Source organism: Microchirus variegatus, assembly GCF_963457635.1.
Source record: "Microchirus variegatus genome assembly, chromosome: 5".
NCBI lineage: Eukaryota > Metazoa > Chordata > Actinopteri > Pleuronectiformes > Soleidae > Microchirus > Microchirus variegatus.
Genome location: NC_139806.1, coordinates 35,565,861 through 35,581,220, shown reverse-complemented (window position 1 = coordinate 35,581,220; position 15,360 = coordinate 35,565,861). Strand labels below are relative to the sequence as shown.

The following is a 15,360-nucleotide window of genomic DNA, read 5'->3' as shown; positions in this document are numbered from 1 at the left end:
TTATGCGTTTATTACCAACAGTGTACCACGGGTACGTTTTTTTTTAACTGTGCTCAATATATACGTTTATCCTTCGCGTTGGCCAATCCCGCTAATGTCAAAAACTCGCTTCATCAAACTAGCTCACGTTGGCCGCCGTGACGATCTTAATCTACATTCACACACACAATCTCCTCCAGCGTTTGGGTTGAACACAGCATTTCCACTGAACTCCTACAAGCAGCTTGACTTCTTTCCACTATTAAATCAGCCTGGATAAGGGCTCTTGAGAATCTTCATGGGTTTTCTTGTCTTCCTCTCGTTCTACTTTTTTTTTCTCCTCATTTTTTTTCTCTCTGAAATTTTGATTTCCTCCGGCTCCTCGCGGCCCTTATCAGTACATCACGGTGGTTTTCAGGAAGAGTCTTCCATCTGCAACAGAGGACAAACAAACACAGGAGCCAACGATTAGCCAAACAAGAGTATTCAGAATGTGACGTTGATGAAACTCAACCAGGGTATATCCTCAAGTTTATTTCATTACCTTTTTAAAGGTGACATAGAGTGGTCCTGTTGCACATATATGTTAGTTATGGAGGTCTACTTACATATATTAACTTGTTTTTATGGTCAAAAACCTCCTAGTTGCTGTAAACGAGTCGATAGAAATCCTCTTTTCTGACGCTGTTTTTCTGCTGCGAGATTTCAGAGTGAACTTTCACCCCCAGAAGACAGAGTCTTGTGATTGGCCAGTACTATCCAGCACATCCGTTCTCAGAAGCACAGCGCCCCCCTCTGGAACGGTGGATGCACTGCTACTCATTATCAAAACATTGTTTTAACAGTGTTTAAAAATAGCTTCTTCACGACTCCCCGCCGCAGTCCCTTTGACGACCTTTGACCCGGAGTCAGACCCAGAGTCAGAAGACACTGTTACTCGTGAAACACCTCCACAACGGACGTTATTCTTCTTCTGCGGTTCAATGTACGCAACCGGATGTGCCCGGACTAGTGCCCGGACTAGTGCCCGGAGCAGGACGATCGGTTGTTCAGGAGAACCGCTGCTTACGTAACTATTACGGGATTTTCAGTGATCTCGTTGAGCCCCGAGATTACAATAAAACACAACGTTCTCAGCAGTGGCTGAACTGTTTGTTTCGAACCGTCAGGGCTTCATAAACAAGGTAATGACGCAGATACACACCAAAAAAAACAGCGATAATAGGAACTTCCGGTCTAGTTCCGCTTTAAGACTTTTTCAAGACCTCAAAATAGTCACGTCAAGTCAAATTTATTTATAACGCACATTTACAAGTGGCTGAGCCGCAACCAAAGTGCTTCACACTGTTATCAGCAACACATATTTAACTTACAATACAGTTTTAGTTTGCAATAAACTTACATATTCCCATTATCTGACGATCTCGGAGTTTATTTCACGTGATTTCGGATATTATTTTGCGCCAGGAGAAGCGTGTTTGCTGTCGCACGTGTAACCGCCGATCTTGCAGGGTGAGCATACCTGCGCATCGTTGTTTCGTATTTGTATGTAAGTATGTATACTTTTAGCAAACTCTATGGACAAAATAGAATACCTCATGAAATCGTGATTAAGACCCTTGAATATTAATACCCTGTTAACCCTTTGAAATATTGCCCCCATTATTCACAACTATGGTTTAAACCATCTGCAGTACTGTGCTTCATTTTCTAAATAGCAACACATGAAAAACAACAACAAAAAAACAGTATGTAGAAAATGTTACTTAATATTTGGTAACATCTTACATTCGCTAATAATATCATATATTTGTAATTGCAATATTATTAGTGCGGCAATAAGGAGGAAATATGGTGTTTTCATAGTCATAACTAGGTTGGAAATCAGTGCAATAACTTCATATAATAGATATATATGTATATATTATATACAAAATACTAAGTTGGTAATTACCATAGTGTTACTTTCCTATTTCAAAACTATTAGCACTTTCCTAATAGTGAAATTCAAAACTGTTCCACCTTTGTGTTTAAGCCGATTTTAAGTGCATACGAATGTTATTACACTATTACATGCATACATACATTTTATTATCAGCCGAACACACTCTGTAAAAGCAGCTGTGCTATGATAAGGTAACCGATCTGTGTGCTGCAAAGTGTTTAAGACGTCTCTATTGATACGCTTGTTTGAACATATTACCGCAGTCATGATGTAAAGTGCTCTCAGAGTGACATTTCCTGCGCGGAAATAGTGTTTATTGAAAACAGCAGACATTCCTGCGCGACGTTATCTCCACACACACCTCCTAACACCTAACGAGCTTTGTCCATTTGCAGCGGGGAAAAAGCGCTCTTGTCTGAGTGTTCGCCCGAGCGAGCAGCGCCGCCGCAACCGCTCGCCGAGCTGGTAAAAGCATCTGTTAGGCGCAGCTCAGGAGCATGTTTGACGTTTATTACCTTCACATTTTCCTCTGCCGGGGAGAACGCTACAGTAATGCCTTTAAGGAGCGCAGCCTCTCCGTGGCCCGTGCGCGCCCTAAATAATTCAACGTCGAAGAGAGAAACGCACACAGAGACATTTAAGCGGGGCGCTAAATGTTGTCGGACGTGACGCGAGCGGGTGTGTGTGACATCAGACACGTCGGGGTCCTTCGGAGGTGGGGAGAACACACCTGGTTACCTCTGCTGGCAGCAACGGGACAATAAAAGATAGTTTTCTGTCTGCTGGAGGAACTGTGGAAATCAAAATGCAAACCACTACCATGTTTTCTGGGACTGTTCTGTCATTAAGGACTATTGGCGAGGTATACATAATGCCCTACAGGATATCTTCAACTGCAAAATACCCCTCGAGTGTAAAGCCCAATTTATACTTCTGCATAAAGTGCTCTGCGTAGGTTACGTAGAGACTCTGCGTCGACGCAGAGACTGTCGAAGAGCCTCTGCGTCGTCTCCGTCTGCACGAAATATTTTTTAAGTGTCCGTCACTCCGTCAAGGGACAACGGAGACGGCAAGAGCTGCGATTGGTCCTCAGGACAGGCTGAGCGAAGCTGCTCTGTGCCGGCTCACAGTGCGCTCCGGGCGTCCTGACAGAGGCGGAGCTGATCCCCGCCGATAACGCCGCTGCCGAACTATAAATACGTCATATCTTAACACACACAGCACATGTTTAGACTCTAAATGGCCAATTTCTCGCCTCAAATGATCTTAAAACTGCGTTCCGTCACACAGAAAAGTGAGAAACGGCCACTGTTTCAACAACAACAACAGTCTTTCTCTCTCTTTCTTTCTCGGACGCCATTGCTCACTGTAGCCAGAAGCACAACAACCTTGCGCAGCGACCCCTACTGATCGGGCGGGAAATTGCAGCGAGTGTCCGTCACCACGACGCAGAAGTATAAATGCTCGAGGCGTCTCCGTGGTGACGCAGACGGATAAGTATAATGTGGCCTTAAGGCTATGTTTTTCGGACACATACCTGAGGAATGGCCGAAAGGAGATAAACATTTAATAAACATCCTGCTGGCGGCCTGTAAGAAGAGTATAACCAGGAAGTGGTTGTCACAAGAGAGCCCAACTTTAAATTTATGGATGGACATTACAACGGACATTTATAAAATGGAGAGAATAACTGCATTTGTTAACCACAAATTGGAGAAATTTACTTCGGACTGGGAGAACTGGGTCAAATATGTCACACCCCATAGGCCTGATTTTACTTTCACAAACCAATGACTGTGCGATACGATAAAGGATCACTCCCTACCTGTTTATAGTCATATTGTTGTTGTTTGTTTTTCTTTTATAGACATAAACAAAAGTATTATTTGTACATTTAGAGCAGACAACAGATGTAAGTTGTAGGTCTGTATATACTGTATGTTATATCGGATGTGAATATGTGACTCTGAATGTCAATAAAAAATAAATTACAAAAAAAAAAAAAAAAAAGATAGTTTTCTTCTTATTGTATTAGCCTTTATTTAAACTTCCTTCTTTTGCCAATTTGTACTCCATAATCTAAGTGCTTTTCTCTCCTTTTGCCTGTATTTTATGTACACGGTGGAAACAACTAAGGCTTGTGTGTGTGTGTGTGTATATATATATATATATATTTATATGTGTGTGTGGAGGAGAAGGGGGGGGAGGGGGGTGTACAAATACACAGACTAATTACCCAGCACTGCCGTCGGTCTCAAAGGCATTGCACTCTGGCTGCTTCTGTTCAAGCAACAACTACTGAGTTTCTGTGTAAAAGTCATTACAGCTCGGATGCCGCGGTGACGGCGGAGGCCGGGTGTACGCGGCGCCTCGCGACACACGCGCACGTGCTCAGACACCATCGCGCGCACGCGCTCACCTCACAGTTTGGACCACTTTGCGAGGGCGTTAATGAAAACAAACACGGTCTGATTGTGGGCGATGCTTAATAAGCCGCGGAGAGAGGATGTGAGATTTCGCAGCGTTTCTCTCGCGAGACGTTACATTTATCACGAGGAGACGGCGACGGGGAGGATTGATTGATGACCGCGTCTCGCTTCGAAATCCATTTTCACGTCAGCGCGTAATAATATTGTAAGCGTCTACTTTGCGGACGCGACGGGAGAAATCGGTGACATCTCCGTTCGGCGTTTTGTGAACGAGCGTCTCGTTAAAAATACGTTCAAACTTTAGCATTTTCGTATTCAAATCAAGATGAAAAGTTCATTAAAGAGAATAAATATTTCATTAGATGCTAAATAAAACAAAGGGAATTTTTTGGCTTCTCTCAGCACAAAATTCCCTTTGAAAGATTAATTAATACATGTAAATTATGCAAATTATGCCCATGCAAATATTTTATGAAGACAATTAAGGGATCCATTAATTACAGTCTTTTTTGCTTCAGTGACATTCATTCATTTAAATTTAATTTCACTTTAACTGTTTTGATGTTTAATCTTGCAACAAAGAACTTTATCTCTGCGCACAGGGTCGTGTAAACTTCGCCGGAACACGTCGAGTGCGAAGCGGCGGGGAACCGGAGAAGATACTGGGGGAAGATATTTTCGCGCGTGCTACCGTTGCCAGGCAGTAACTGGCGAGGTAGAGTCCCAGTCGCTCTACGCGCCTGCCTGTGAAAAGAGCCACGTTCCCACTTGGACCCGATTCAAAACACTGTAAAAGCAATTAATAAACACAGACTGTGTTAATATCGCAGAATTAGAGAAGTGTGACAAAAGACAAATAGAAATAATTAGTTCTCTAAAATTATGCCCTCATTATTTTTTTTTTTCCCACTCTCTCTCGCTCCACATTCGCCTCCCTGAGTTTGGAGTTGTGAATATACCCACACATTTCTCTCGGCTTTCATGCGAGTGATAGGCTTGTTTTTTTTCCCCCCCCTTCTGCTCGTGTAATTTATCAACATCATTTTTTGCCATTTGAGGTTAATTATACAGCGAGGCTTGCAGAGTAGAGCAGAGGAGACATGGGTGGCAGACAAATGCTTCTCTAATTGAACAAAAACACAAAGTGCAGTAACGTTATTCAGTTTCCTCCTTCATTCTGCTCTTCAAGGCAATGATCAGAGTGATTGAAAGACCTCAAATATGATCTGTCCTACGCAGCCATTGATTTAAAAAAGAAAAACTAATCAAATTCTGCTTCACACCGAGCTAAACGATATGTTTAAGCAGGACAAAGGCTGCGTGATGTAAAGCTTTAACACGTTTAATTTGATACAATTATACTACAAAGAGGCTCTTGATTTAAGTGTAAAATGTTCAGATATAAAACGGCTAAATATACTCATTTGGTATTAAATAGGAGGCTATAATTATGCTGTATATGGAATTTATCTCTCTTTTTAAATGATGACATATGGATTTCCTTTTTCGGACGTCAAACTGTGTCAGTCCCCTGCAGTGACCGCATGACATTTAATTAGGGAGGAGTCATCGTTTCAATTGGCCCGTTTTCTGTCTTTTTTTGGCCTTTCGCTAAATATCTGCAGTATGTTGTTATAATAATAATAATAATAATCACACGAGCAGATTCGTCAAACATTAAAGAACTAAAAGGGGACAAAGTTATTCACGCACACAGACGTGAATATTTTTTCCCCACTTTTCACAGCAAATTACACAGAGCATTTTCCCCAGATAAAGTGGGACCTCTCCTGCTGATAAGGTTGGTTCTGAGCGAGCGCAGCTGAGGCGCATTAAAGGAAGACGTTTCGAGTAATAATGAGGATATTCAACCTCTGCAAGGTGTCTTGTATCTGGGTAAACACAGATAGCAGACAAGTCTACGGAGGTTATCGCTGGAGCACCCTTCCCCAAACACATACTGCACCCCCAAGGCTAACAAACAAACAAACCATTAAAAATGTACAAGGCTTATTCATAAAATGGATTGATTTGCACCGTTTATTACTATCAAAGGGGGGATTCCACTGCTTTTTGTGGTTTTATGACTCATTAATGCTTCCTGGGCTGTAAACAAACCACTTCTTTCACTCTTTCTCTGCATCCTTACGGCTTACGCGTTGTTACTGGTTCACTTGCGCAGACTGTGCACATTTTTTTTTTTCTAAGCAGAAAAAAACAACAAAAAAGAAGAGGGATCTGTTTCCTAAAGGAATCGTGGCCACTTAAAGTCAAAGTAAAAGAACAATATTATTCCTACGGAAAACCAATGATCTTGACCCAGCGCTGTGGCCCAGATGGTGAGCTGTATGCCTGAACAGCAGGCACAGAAACACTAATGTTCATAAACTGAAGCAGTGTGTGCGTGTGTGTGCGTGTGTGTGTGTGTGTACTGGTGAGCAAGAAGAGAGAGAACAGGAAGGAGGGGGCAGAGAGAAAGAGAGCAAGAAAGAGAAAGAGAGAGAGAGAGAGAGATTTATTGTCTCATCTAAGCCCCTGTACCTTGTATTGTCCTTTCAGCATCTGTTCTTCCACTGCTGCGGTCACTCTCCATCTCAGGGGTCAGGGAGTCTGAGAGAAGAGAGGGATCACCACCGTTAAACATCCCTGACATCCACCTATCACCGCGGCAGCTCCACAGCATCGTTCATTCAAAACAAGGCGCTTAGCCTTCGAGCTATAGCTCTTCCTCGTGTGTGTGTGTGTGTGTGTGTGTGTGTGCATTGGGTGAATTGTGTGATTAACAAGATACTCAAATCCTTGATGTTACACTTCGGGATAATTATCCATTAAAAGTGCTCAACCGTGAATTCTGTTGTTTGCCGACATAAAGGCAGAAACGTGCCGGTAGTAAAAAAAGGTGTCAAAGGTAACATTTGTGTGAAATATTTACAGTTATATGATGATTTTGTTTCCAGCCTTATAACTCTACACTGTTCTGTATCGACGTAACTACACAACTACACTGTACTGCTTGTGTTTTGTCCTCAGTTGTCCCAATAAAACACACACACACAACACAAAACATTGCAAATACTTGGATGGTTAAAAAATAAAGCAATAGTGTCTCACTGTGGAGCTTCTGACCGTTGAGTGAGCGCATGCTGTCAGAGGGTGAGGGCTGCTTCAGTGTCTGCTCAGCCTGCTCTCGCCTCTTGGATTCATACTCCAGAGCTTCTTGGAGTTTCCTCTTGGCCTTCTTCTCCTTCTTGAGACGCTTCTGAACGATCGCTACGAGGGGGGGGCAGAGAGACCGCAGTTTTAATTACGCCAGACTTATTTTGACTGATTAACGCAGCTGTCGTCACGTCGTTGTGGCGGGAAAACGACGATCATCGTCGCCTCATTAAAAATAGAAGAAAATCTAGCAAGCGGTTATTATAAAAAAAAAAAAAAGCCAAATCAATTAAAGCTAAATATTTTATAATATATAAAGCTCATCCCCATAACACAAAATCTTAGCAAATACTGACTGTGGCTTCGCAAACTGCTAGAGGGAATTAAAGCAAATTGAAAAATTTATTGGGATATTTTTCATGAATTTTTCTCATTAAACATAAACGGCACAGTTAGCATATGAAGCTGATGCATTTAACATGAGACAGAGAGTGAATTTCTCTAAGTTAATGTGTATTTCCAATTACGTTAACTGACTATTAGAAAAAGAAAACTGGTGCTAAGCAGATTACGTACGACCAAGGAAACAGACAGCAACTGCTGTCACGGTTTTTTAATAACATTTAACATGCGGAACCGTGCACGTGTGTTTTCAGGAACCATTGCATCTACATGTACAAAGACCTGTGAAGAGCTGCTGTAAAAAAGTGCACGCCTTCACATGTACACACACACACAGCTGCCTGCAGGTAGGTTTTCAGTGCCAGGTAATCATCAGGCAGTACCTCTGTTCTTCTGCTCCATGGCGAGCTGCTTCTCCAGAGTCTCCCTGAGCTCCTTCTCTCTAAACAGCTCCATCTTCAGCTCCGTCTTCTCCAGCTGCACCTGCTTCTCCTGAGCCCGTGCGTTGTCAATCGCCACTTTGAGCAGGCCCTGTGCACACACACACACACAAACACACACACACATGAATATATGTATATACTGTATACACACAAAGAGATATAGAAAGAAATGGGAGGGTGGGGGGGGGGGGAGCAGGGTGAGAGAGGAGATGTGAGCTATTTAAAGGGCTTTAGGATGAAGTGACAGCAAAACCACACTGAAAGTGTGTCACCGCGGTTCTTTGTACTGCCCACACAAGTGAAGCAGAAGAGAAGGCCGAGCCGGAAGCTGCTGCGTGACTTCTTCGTAGATTGCAGATGCACGTGCACGTCTCTGTTCTCAGAAACCTAATAACTAGAGCTGCAACTAACGATTATTTTCGTAATCGATTAATCTGTCGATTATTTTCTCGATTAATCGATGAATCGTTTGGTCCATAAAATGTCAGAAAATGCTAAAAAACGTTGATCAGTGTTTGTCAAAGCGGGAAATTACGATGTTCTCGAATGTCTTGTTTTGTCCACAAACCAAAATGATTCAGTTTTAATGATTTCTTTGTTTATGTGGAGCAAAGAAAACAAGAACATTTTCACATTTAAGAAGCTAAAACAATCAGAAATCTTGTTTTAATCATGAAAAAAGCTTCAAACCGATTATCGATTATCAAAATAGTTGGCGATTAATTTAGTAATCGATTAATAATCGATTCATTGATTAATCGTTTCAGCTCTACTAATAACTACAACTAAGTCACTAAAACTTTTCATCCAAATGAATGAATGTATATTTAGGTTAAGCAGCTACGTGTAGCTACGTGTTTCATATGATGAAACAGCTTGTTTTATCAGATAGAGTGGACAAATCTGCCAAAAAATTGGCATAATTTAAGACTTTTAAAGTTCCGCGTTGGCATCAGTCAAGGGAAAAACCCACATCGGTCGACCTTTACTCCTTTCAAATGTATTACCACACTTAATCAGTGAAATGCCATTGTTCTAAAAGCTGCTTCACAAGATCCAGTGACGCGAACATTGACGAATCGGGCGTTTTGCAATCGTCGTTTCTTTTAAATAACAAAGAAGAAGGTGAGCTGTGACGTGAGAGCGCTGGACGCTTCTGACCCCTTTCGGTCAAAGCTGTGAAACGCCACATGCTGGAGCTATGGGAAACCGGCTCTAAAATAAGCCTCGCTTTTATTGGGAGATGTAAGATGAAGTAGCTCTCGGACAAAGCCCCAGTCTGTTAAGTAGAGGGTAAAGAGTTTATATGGGCTAGGTCAGCTTCTCCACACTCCACATTTTAACTCCTTATATGTCACACTCATCCCTTTCGACTCCACAGTTGACAGCTGTAACCGGGCGAGTATAAAATCACGGTATCTGTCTCTGTGGCATTTTCAAGCTCCTCACCGAGGCAGGAATGAATAATATGAATGACAAGTATCTCGTCATGTATCAATTACATCGCTGCCATTTCAAATACACTCCTGACAGCCCTAAACAGAAAGAGGCTTTGTTATCGCGTGTGTGCGCTTTACAATACGGCCGCCATTTTCATTGCAATTATTCCCAACACACGTGCAATTATATGAAATGCACTGGGCTATATCTTACTAATTGTTGATTCTTCTGACCCCAATTTAGTCTAAGTTGCTTTATCTTAATTTTCTGCTCGGTTTCATTCGGTTGATATGTATATAAATATACAAGGCAAAGATCATTATCAAAAATGACTTACTGGGCTGGTGGGAGTTAGTGACGGGTTTACTTGTGGCTCTCTAATTACCACACCGAGCTAAAGCAGAGGCACGACACCCTGATTGCCAATGGTACAAGTGCAATGAGAAGGGCAGCGGTGTGTACACACACCATTAAACTCAGGCAGACGGCAAATACATTCATCTTTGTGACGGAGGATGTCAGAGCTGAAGCCTTTAAGTGGCACTCTTGATATGATTCATCTGAATAAACGTCTGTTCAGTCACTATCTTTCGCCAAATGAGGTAATACAATGGTCACTAAGCCCATGACTTCCACGGGGGGGGAAGTATTGCAATATTTATATAGTTGCAGGGAGTAATGGAACTAGAGGGAAAAGCCACAGTGGGCAGTAAGAGGAGGAAGAGCTGCAGGGCCACAGACCGCACACCTCCAACTTCTCAGTGAGGTAAACCAACTCCCTCCACCGTGTCCTGCTGTTTGCAGACTCCTGCAGCGTGTAGCATAACATCAGATCATTATTGCGAGCAGGATGATGGCAAATACTGATGTAAAGAAGCTAGCCAGCACCACATTTTGATGGTGATTATTAGTGTATGTGCACAAACTGAGTGTATTTGCCATACATGTGCAAAAAAAACACTTATTTTAGCATAAAAACCTGCATAATTGTTTGTTATTTAATGGCCAGACTTCATTAACCGTATAGAGCTTTGGTGATAAAAAAAAAAAAAACATTAAATAAGGGTTTTGAGATGTAATGACTTTTCTGAAATCACTATTCATACATTCGATTAAAGACACTTTCTTGTTGTTCTTTTTTTCCGCTTAATTACAGATGACAAGAAAATTGTTGTTGTCTTTTGGCACTGCCACAGCAATGCTGACAGTGTGGTTACGTTTAGGCAACTCTTCTTTTCAAGTTTTCAATAAAAGACAATATTTTTCAGTAATTCAGCTGAATTGGTAATGAAAAGAACAAGTGATTAAACAACGGGGGCTGTTTTTCCAAGGTGAAAACGTAACGTAAATGCCATTATTGACAGTTGCTGTCAAAGACTGGCCTTAGGTATACAATACATGAGATTTTCCATGAGGATGACATGATGGTGGAAGTTGTATAAGGACGTACGTGACCACACTCTCTCTTTAGGGCACTACACAGTACCTGTATGTTTGTGAGGAGAGTCTCTATAGATGACAAGCCATCTGGGAAAAGAAATGGTGACGGAAAGCCAGGGGGTAGAGCCTGACCAGCAAACGACAACCTCTCGTAGCTGTCTCTTGCTGTCGGGGTGCACATCAGGTTTTCATCTGCGAGAAAAAAAACAATAGAAATTAATTAATTGTATAACAATACAAACCAATGCAACTACACAATAGTCCAAGACGAGAACACGTGAGCAGTCTTTAGCCATGCTGACCCTAACTTGAACCAGTAGCAACAACTGGTATTAGTGTATTGATCTCTAGCAGCCAATCCCTGCGCTCACGTCTTCTTGGAAATATAGCAGACTGCATTTTTAGAGATTCCTTTATTGCTTCGTCTTCCTCTCAGGGTCTGACTGTGGGGTTAAACAATATCAACCGGGACATAAATCCAGCTTCATTTTAAAAGATGTCATGCGGACTTCAAAAATCAGAAGCAGGCCCACGGTTTGACCCCCAGAGGTTTGGGCTTTCCTTTGTGTACGCACGCACGCACGCACGCACGAGTGCCTGTCAAACCTAAGATGACATCATACTCCATTCATCACCCGGCAGAGGGGTAGGGCCCTGCCATCTGCTGTCCAGCCTCCTCCACCAGGCCTCAGAGGAGGAAAGAGGAGCAGAGAGAGAGGAGGGAGGTGGATAGAGAGGAAGCAGGAGGCAAAGCAGCAAACACAGAGACAGCCTGGTCAAACTAAAACAGTGTGTCACACACTTGCCCGTCGGTTGTCCCATTAGATCTGACACATGTTTTTGTCCAGTGAGCTTTTTTTCAAGCCAACAGTTTGTTAAGTGCTACCATCTTGCAGACAGACAGTTTATTAAACACATCCAGTCTAAAATGGTCTCCATAGGAAGTCTGCACCATCAGCTGTTTAATTGTTAATTTAATCAAAGTAGGAGGAAAAAAAAAAGTTTTATTTGTAATGTGGAACCCTGGCTGTGTTTGAGCACAGCGCCTCTCGCTCTGCTCTCATCCACTATTCATATCTGTTTATGTGGCAGCCTGAATCTTGTACATACAGCGAGTGGAGCTGAACAGCCCTGCCTCTCCCTCCCATCAATATTCACCGACGCCAGCCAAGTGCTGGGAACAGCTGGTCTTACATTAATTAGTTTAAAGTATTTATTTCACCCATCCTCAGAGCAGATTGAGCAAAAACATTGGAGATTATTTCAAGCATCTGCAAATGCCCTGGAAACATCTCTGCGCCAAAAGTCGAGTGTTAGGATTCACAGTTTAGGTTTGTAATTTGGAGAATGTTTTTTTTTTCCCTCTCTCTGAGAGGGGAAGACGGTGAAATATGCACCGCTGGTCCGTGGAGAGAGTAAACAACCTTTCTCCTTTTTCAGATGGAGTTCACTCCTGTTGATTAATTAGAATGGATGGTTGCCTAATGGATTAAAATTTGTTTATAATTTGACTTCATAAAAATAATGAATTGCCTACTTTTAAGAAGCCACTCCTGTGGTAATTTGTTTTGTCTGGTGCAGTCCTGTCTGCGTTTTGAGGTGGGCGTCTGGGTGGAGATATAAACTGCACTCTCCTCACGCAGTGGCAAAACATGAAAGTCCCATTTTATCTCAATAAAATAACTAATCAAAGATCAAAAGCATTACAGTTGGCTCCAGCTCAGGTTGATATAGATGTATTGCATGCATTATATGCATGCATCACCCACCTCCAATAAAATCACCATAACAACTAGAGACGTTAGTAGACCTCGGGGAAAGGTCTGCTGTTGTAGCTTTGTAATTGATTTGTACTGTAGGCACTTTGTCCCTTATTTAGTGTTGGCATTAATCATAAATCACTGCTTTAACAAACTCCGGCTTCCCACTCAGCAGGCCTCCCCTCCAACACAATGTTGGATCACACAGAATATTTGATGGCTTTGTTGCAGGGGAAACAACCTGTCATGCTCTGGGAAAAGCAAACAGCGTGTTTTGTTTTCGACAGACTCCAACTACCGTACGGCACCTCTTGTCAGATAACATTTCCACCAGGAGCCATGCATAAATAGTGGCACTCAAAAAAATAAAATAAAATTTAAAAAAAAGTAAGAAAGAAATGAAGAAACGGGAAGCTAACAAGTGACTAATTCAATCAATATAATCAAAGCTGGGTTAATGAAACTCAAATGTAAATTCTAGCAAACATGATCAAGATCTGTACTTTGTGTGCTTTTAATGTTATCACCCCCCCACGTCCCCCTCTCCTCCATTTTTCCGGTGCCTGGCTGCAAATGCTGGCATGTGTTTGCGTGTTTATTTCTCGCCATCACTCCAGAATCATTGACTTCAACTTAATTACAGCGACAGGCGTTGGAGTGATGGGGGCCAGTGGAATGGAGTACTCTGTTTCCAGGTGATATTTCTCCACTAGCAAGGCTGCCAGCAGCAGCTGTGACAGCCTCTTGTGCTTACCGTACGGTAAAGGTACAGTTAAGGCCCGGCCTATGAAATACTGCGTGGAAAAACACTCGCAGGTCACCCCCTGTCACAAATAACATTTCATGCACAACTGTTTCGGCGGATAATAGGAGCCACAAATAAAAATGGGACGCTGTAAATACAATGCATTCTGAATGAAATGCCATAATTTAAAACAAAGTCCCCCCCCTCCTCTCTCCGTCCTCCTCCTCCACCCTGCTCTCAATAGCTGCAGAGGGAGTCCTTGACAGTGTGCTAGCAATGATGAATCACCTATCCAGTTAATTTTCTCACTCCTCATGTGTTGTGCTGCTAAAACAGGGGCCCAGGAATTGACTTGACAAACTATGAATGTAAAAAATATCACTTGGAGGGATCTGGGCTTATCTCCAATTTACATGTTATTAGATTTGTGTTGCGAGCGGCACTTGGACCTAGCAAAGCTGAGGCAAAAAAAGATGGGGCACATGATAACCAGAGATAAAACATGTCTAAAACCCACTTGAAAGGCTTTGAAATATTTGATGGAAAGTCACAGGGAGGTGGAGAGAAGCAGAGGAAACTGGCCTGATTTAAAATGTGACAGACACACATTTGCAATCTGTGGTAAATCTAGAAGAAACCTTGGGAAATTTAGCTGCAATCTCTGGATAAATAGCTGTAATTGACCTTGGGAGTTGAAAATGTGCCATATGTTTCTGGTTCCTGTGTTTGAAACTGGGTCCCTCAGGACATTTCGGCAGAGTCCTCACACGAAGGCAGCGTGAGCGGGAGGAGAGGAAGATACAGAAAGACACGCAGGGAAAGAGAGGAGAGGATGAGAAGGACGCCAGGACTGAGAGATAGATGGTTGAAGACAGAAGACGGATGGACAGATAGGTGAGGTAAAGTCTAAGGAAAAGGATGCTGGAATAAAATGGGTGTGTACAGAACGAACGGCTGACGGAGAGGAAGAAAAATAGGAGCGAGGGAAAGAGAGAGGGAATGCAGAGGTACATTTGGCCAGCCAGTCACTGTGATATATTGACAGGTGAAGCCTTTGTCCTTGCAAACCTCTGTTCCTCCCAGCAGGAGAACTGAATGCTAAACCTGGCGGTTGTCAGCACAGCCAACACAAAGCAATGCATTGCTTTTTTCACTGCACAATTACATTTGATTTGACCTGCCAGGGATGCGGAGAGAAACCAGCCTCCTTCAAATGGAGTAGTTATGACCTCTCGGACAGCCATTAGCAGCTAACACAGCGTTATTTTACCTGCACTTAAAAGCACAGGATTTGGAAAATCTTGTCAAGGGAAATATCTGTCTTCTGGTACAAATGCAGTGATGCAGAGCTGGGCCAAAAAAAAGGTAGCTGTATGCAATTTGAGCACTTAAAAAAAAACATGAGCTAGTCTGGCTTATCTTGCAAATGATGTCTGCACTCAATTCAAAACTAAAACTAATTCAATTTTAACTGTCTGTGGCCCTATGTCGTACGCTTATTTTTTTATTTTATATAACTGGACATATTATTTAGTGTTTTTTAAATCAAGAAATCTGCACAGTTGTGAAAGCAGCGTGATACACAAAGAGGAAACAATGTGCACAATAATGTGTAATCACA

At 42.3% G+C, this 15,360-nt stretch overlaps 1 protein-coding gene across 1 annotated transcript in view; it reads right to left on the bottom strand.

Moving 5' to 3' along the window:
• Positions 1-291: 291 nt before the first annotated feature.
• Positions 292-15,360, bottom strand: part of dachd (dachshund d) — a gene marked incomplete at its 5' end in the record, with an annotated part of 89,619 nt that continues 74,550 nt past the window's right edge. The window contains 5 exons of the mRNA XM_083889173.1: positions 292-411; positions 6,895-6,963; positions 7,480-7,623; positions 8,295-8,442; positions 11,281-11,426. Coding sequence (XP_083745299.1) covers positions 374-411; positions 6,895-6,963; positions 7,480-7,623; positions 8,295-8,442; positions 11,281-11,426 — 545 coding nt within the window. The 3' untranslated portion in view covers positions 292-373. The remainder of the gene's footprint in view (positions 412-6,894; positions 6,964-7,479; positions 7,624-8,294; positions 8,443-11,280; positions 11,427-15,360) is intronic.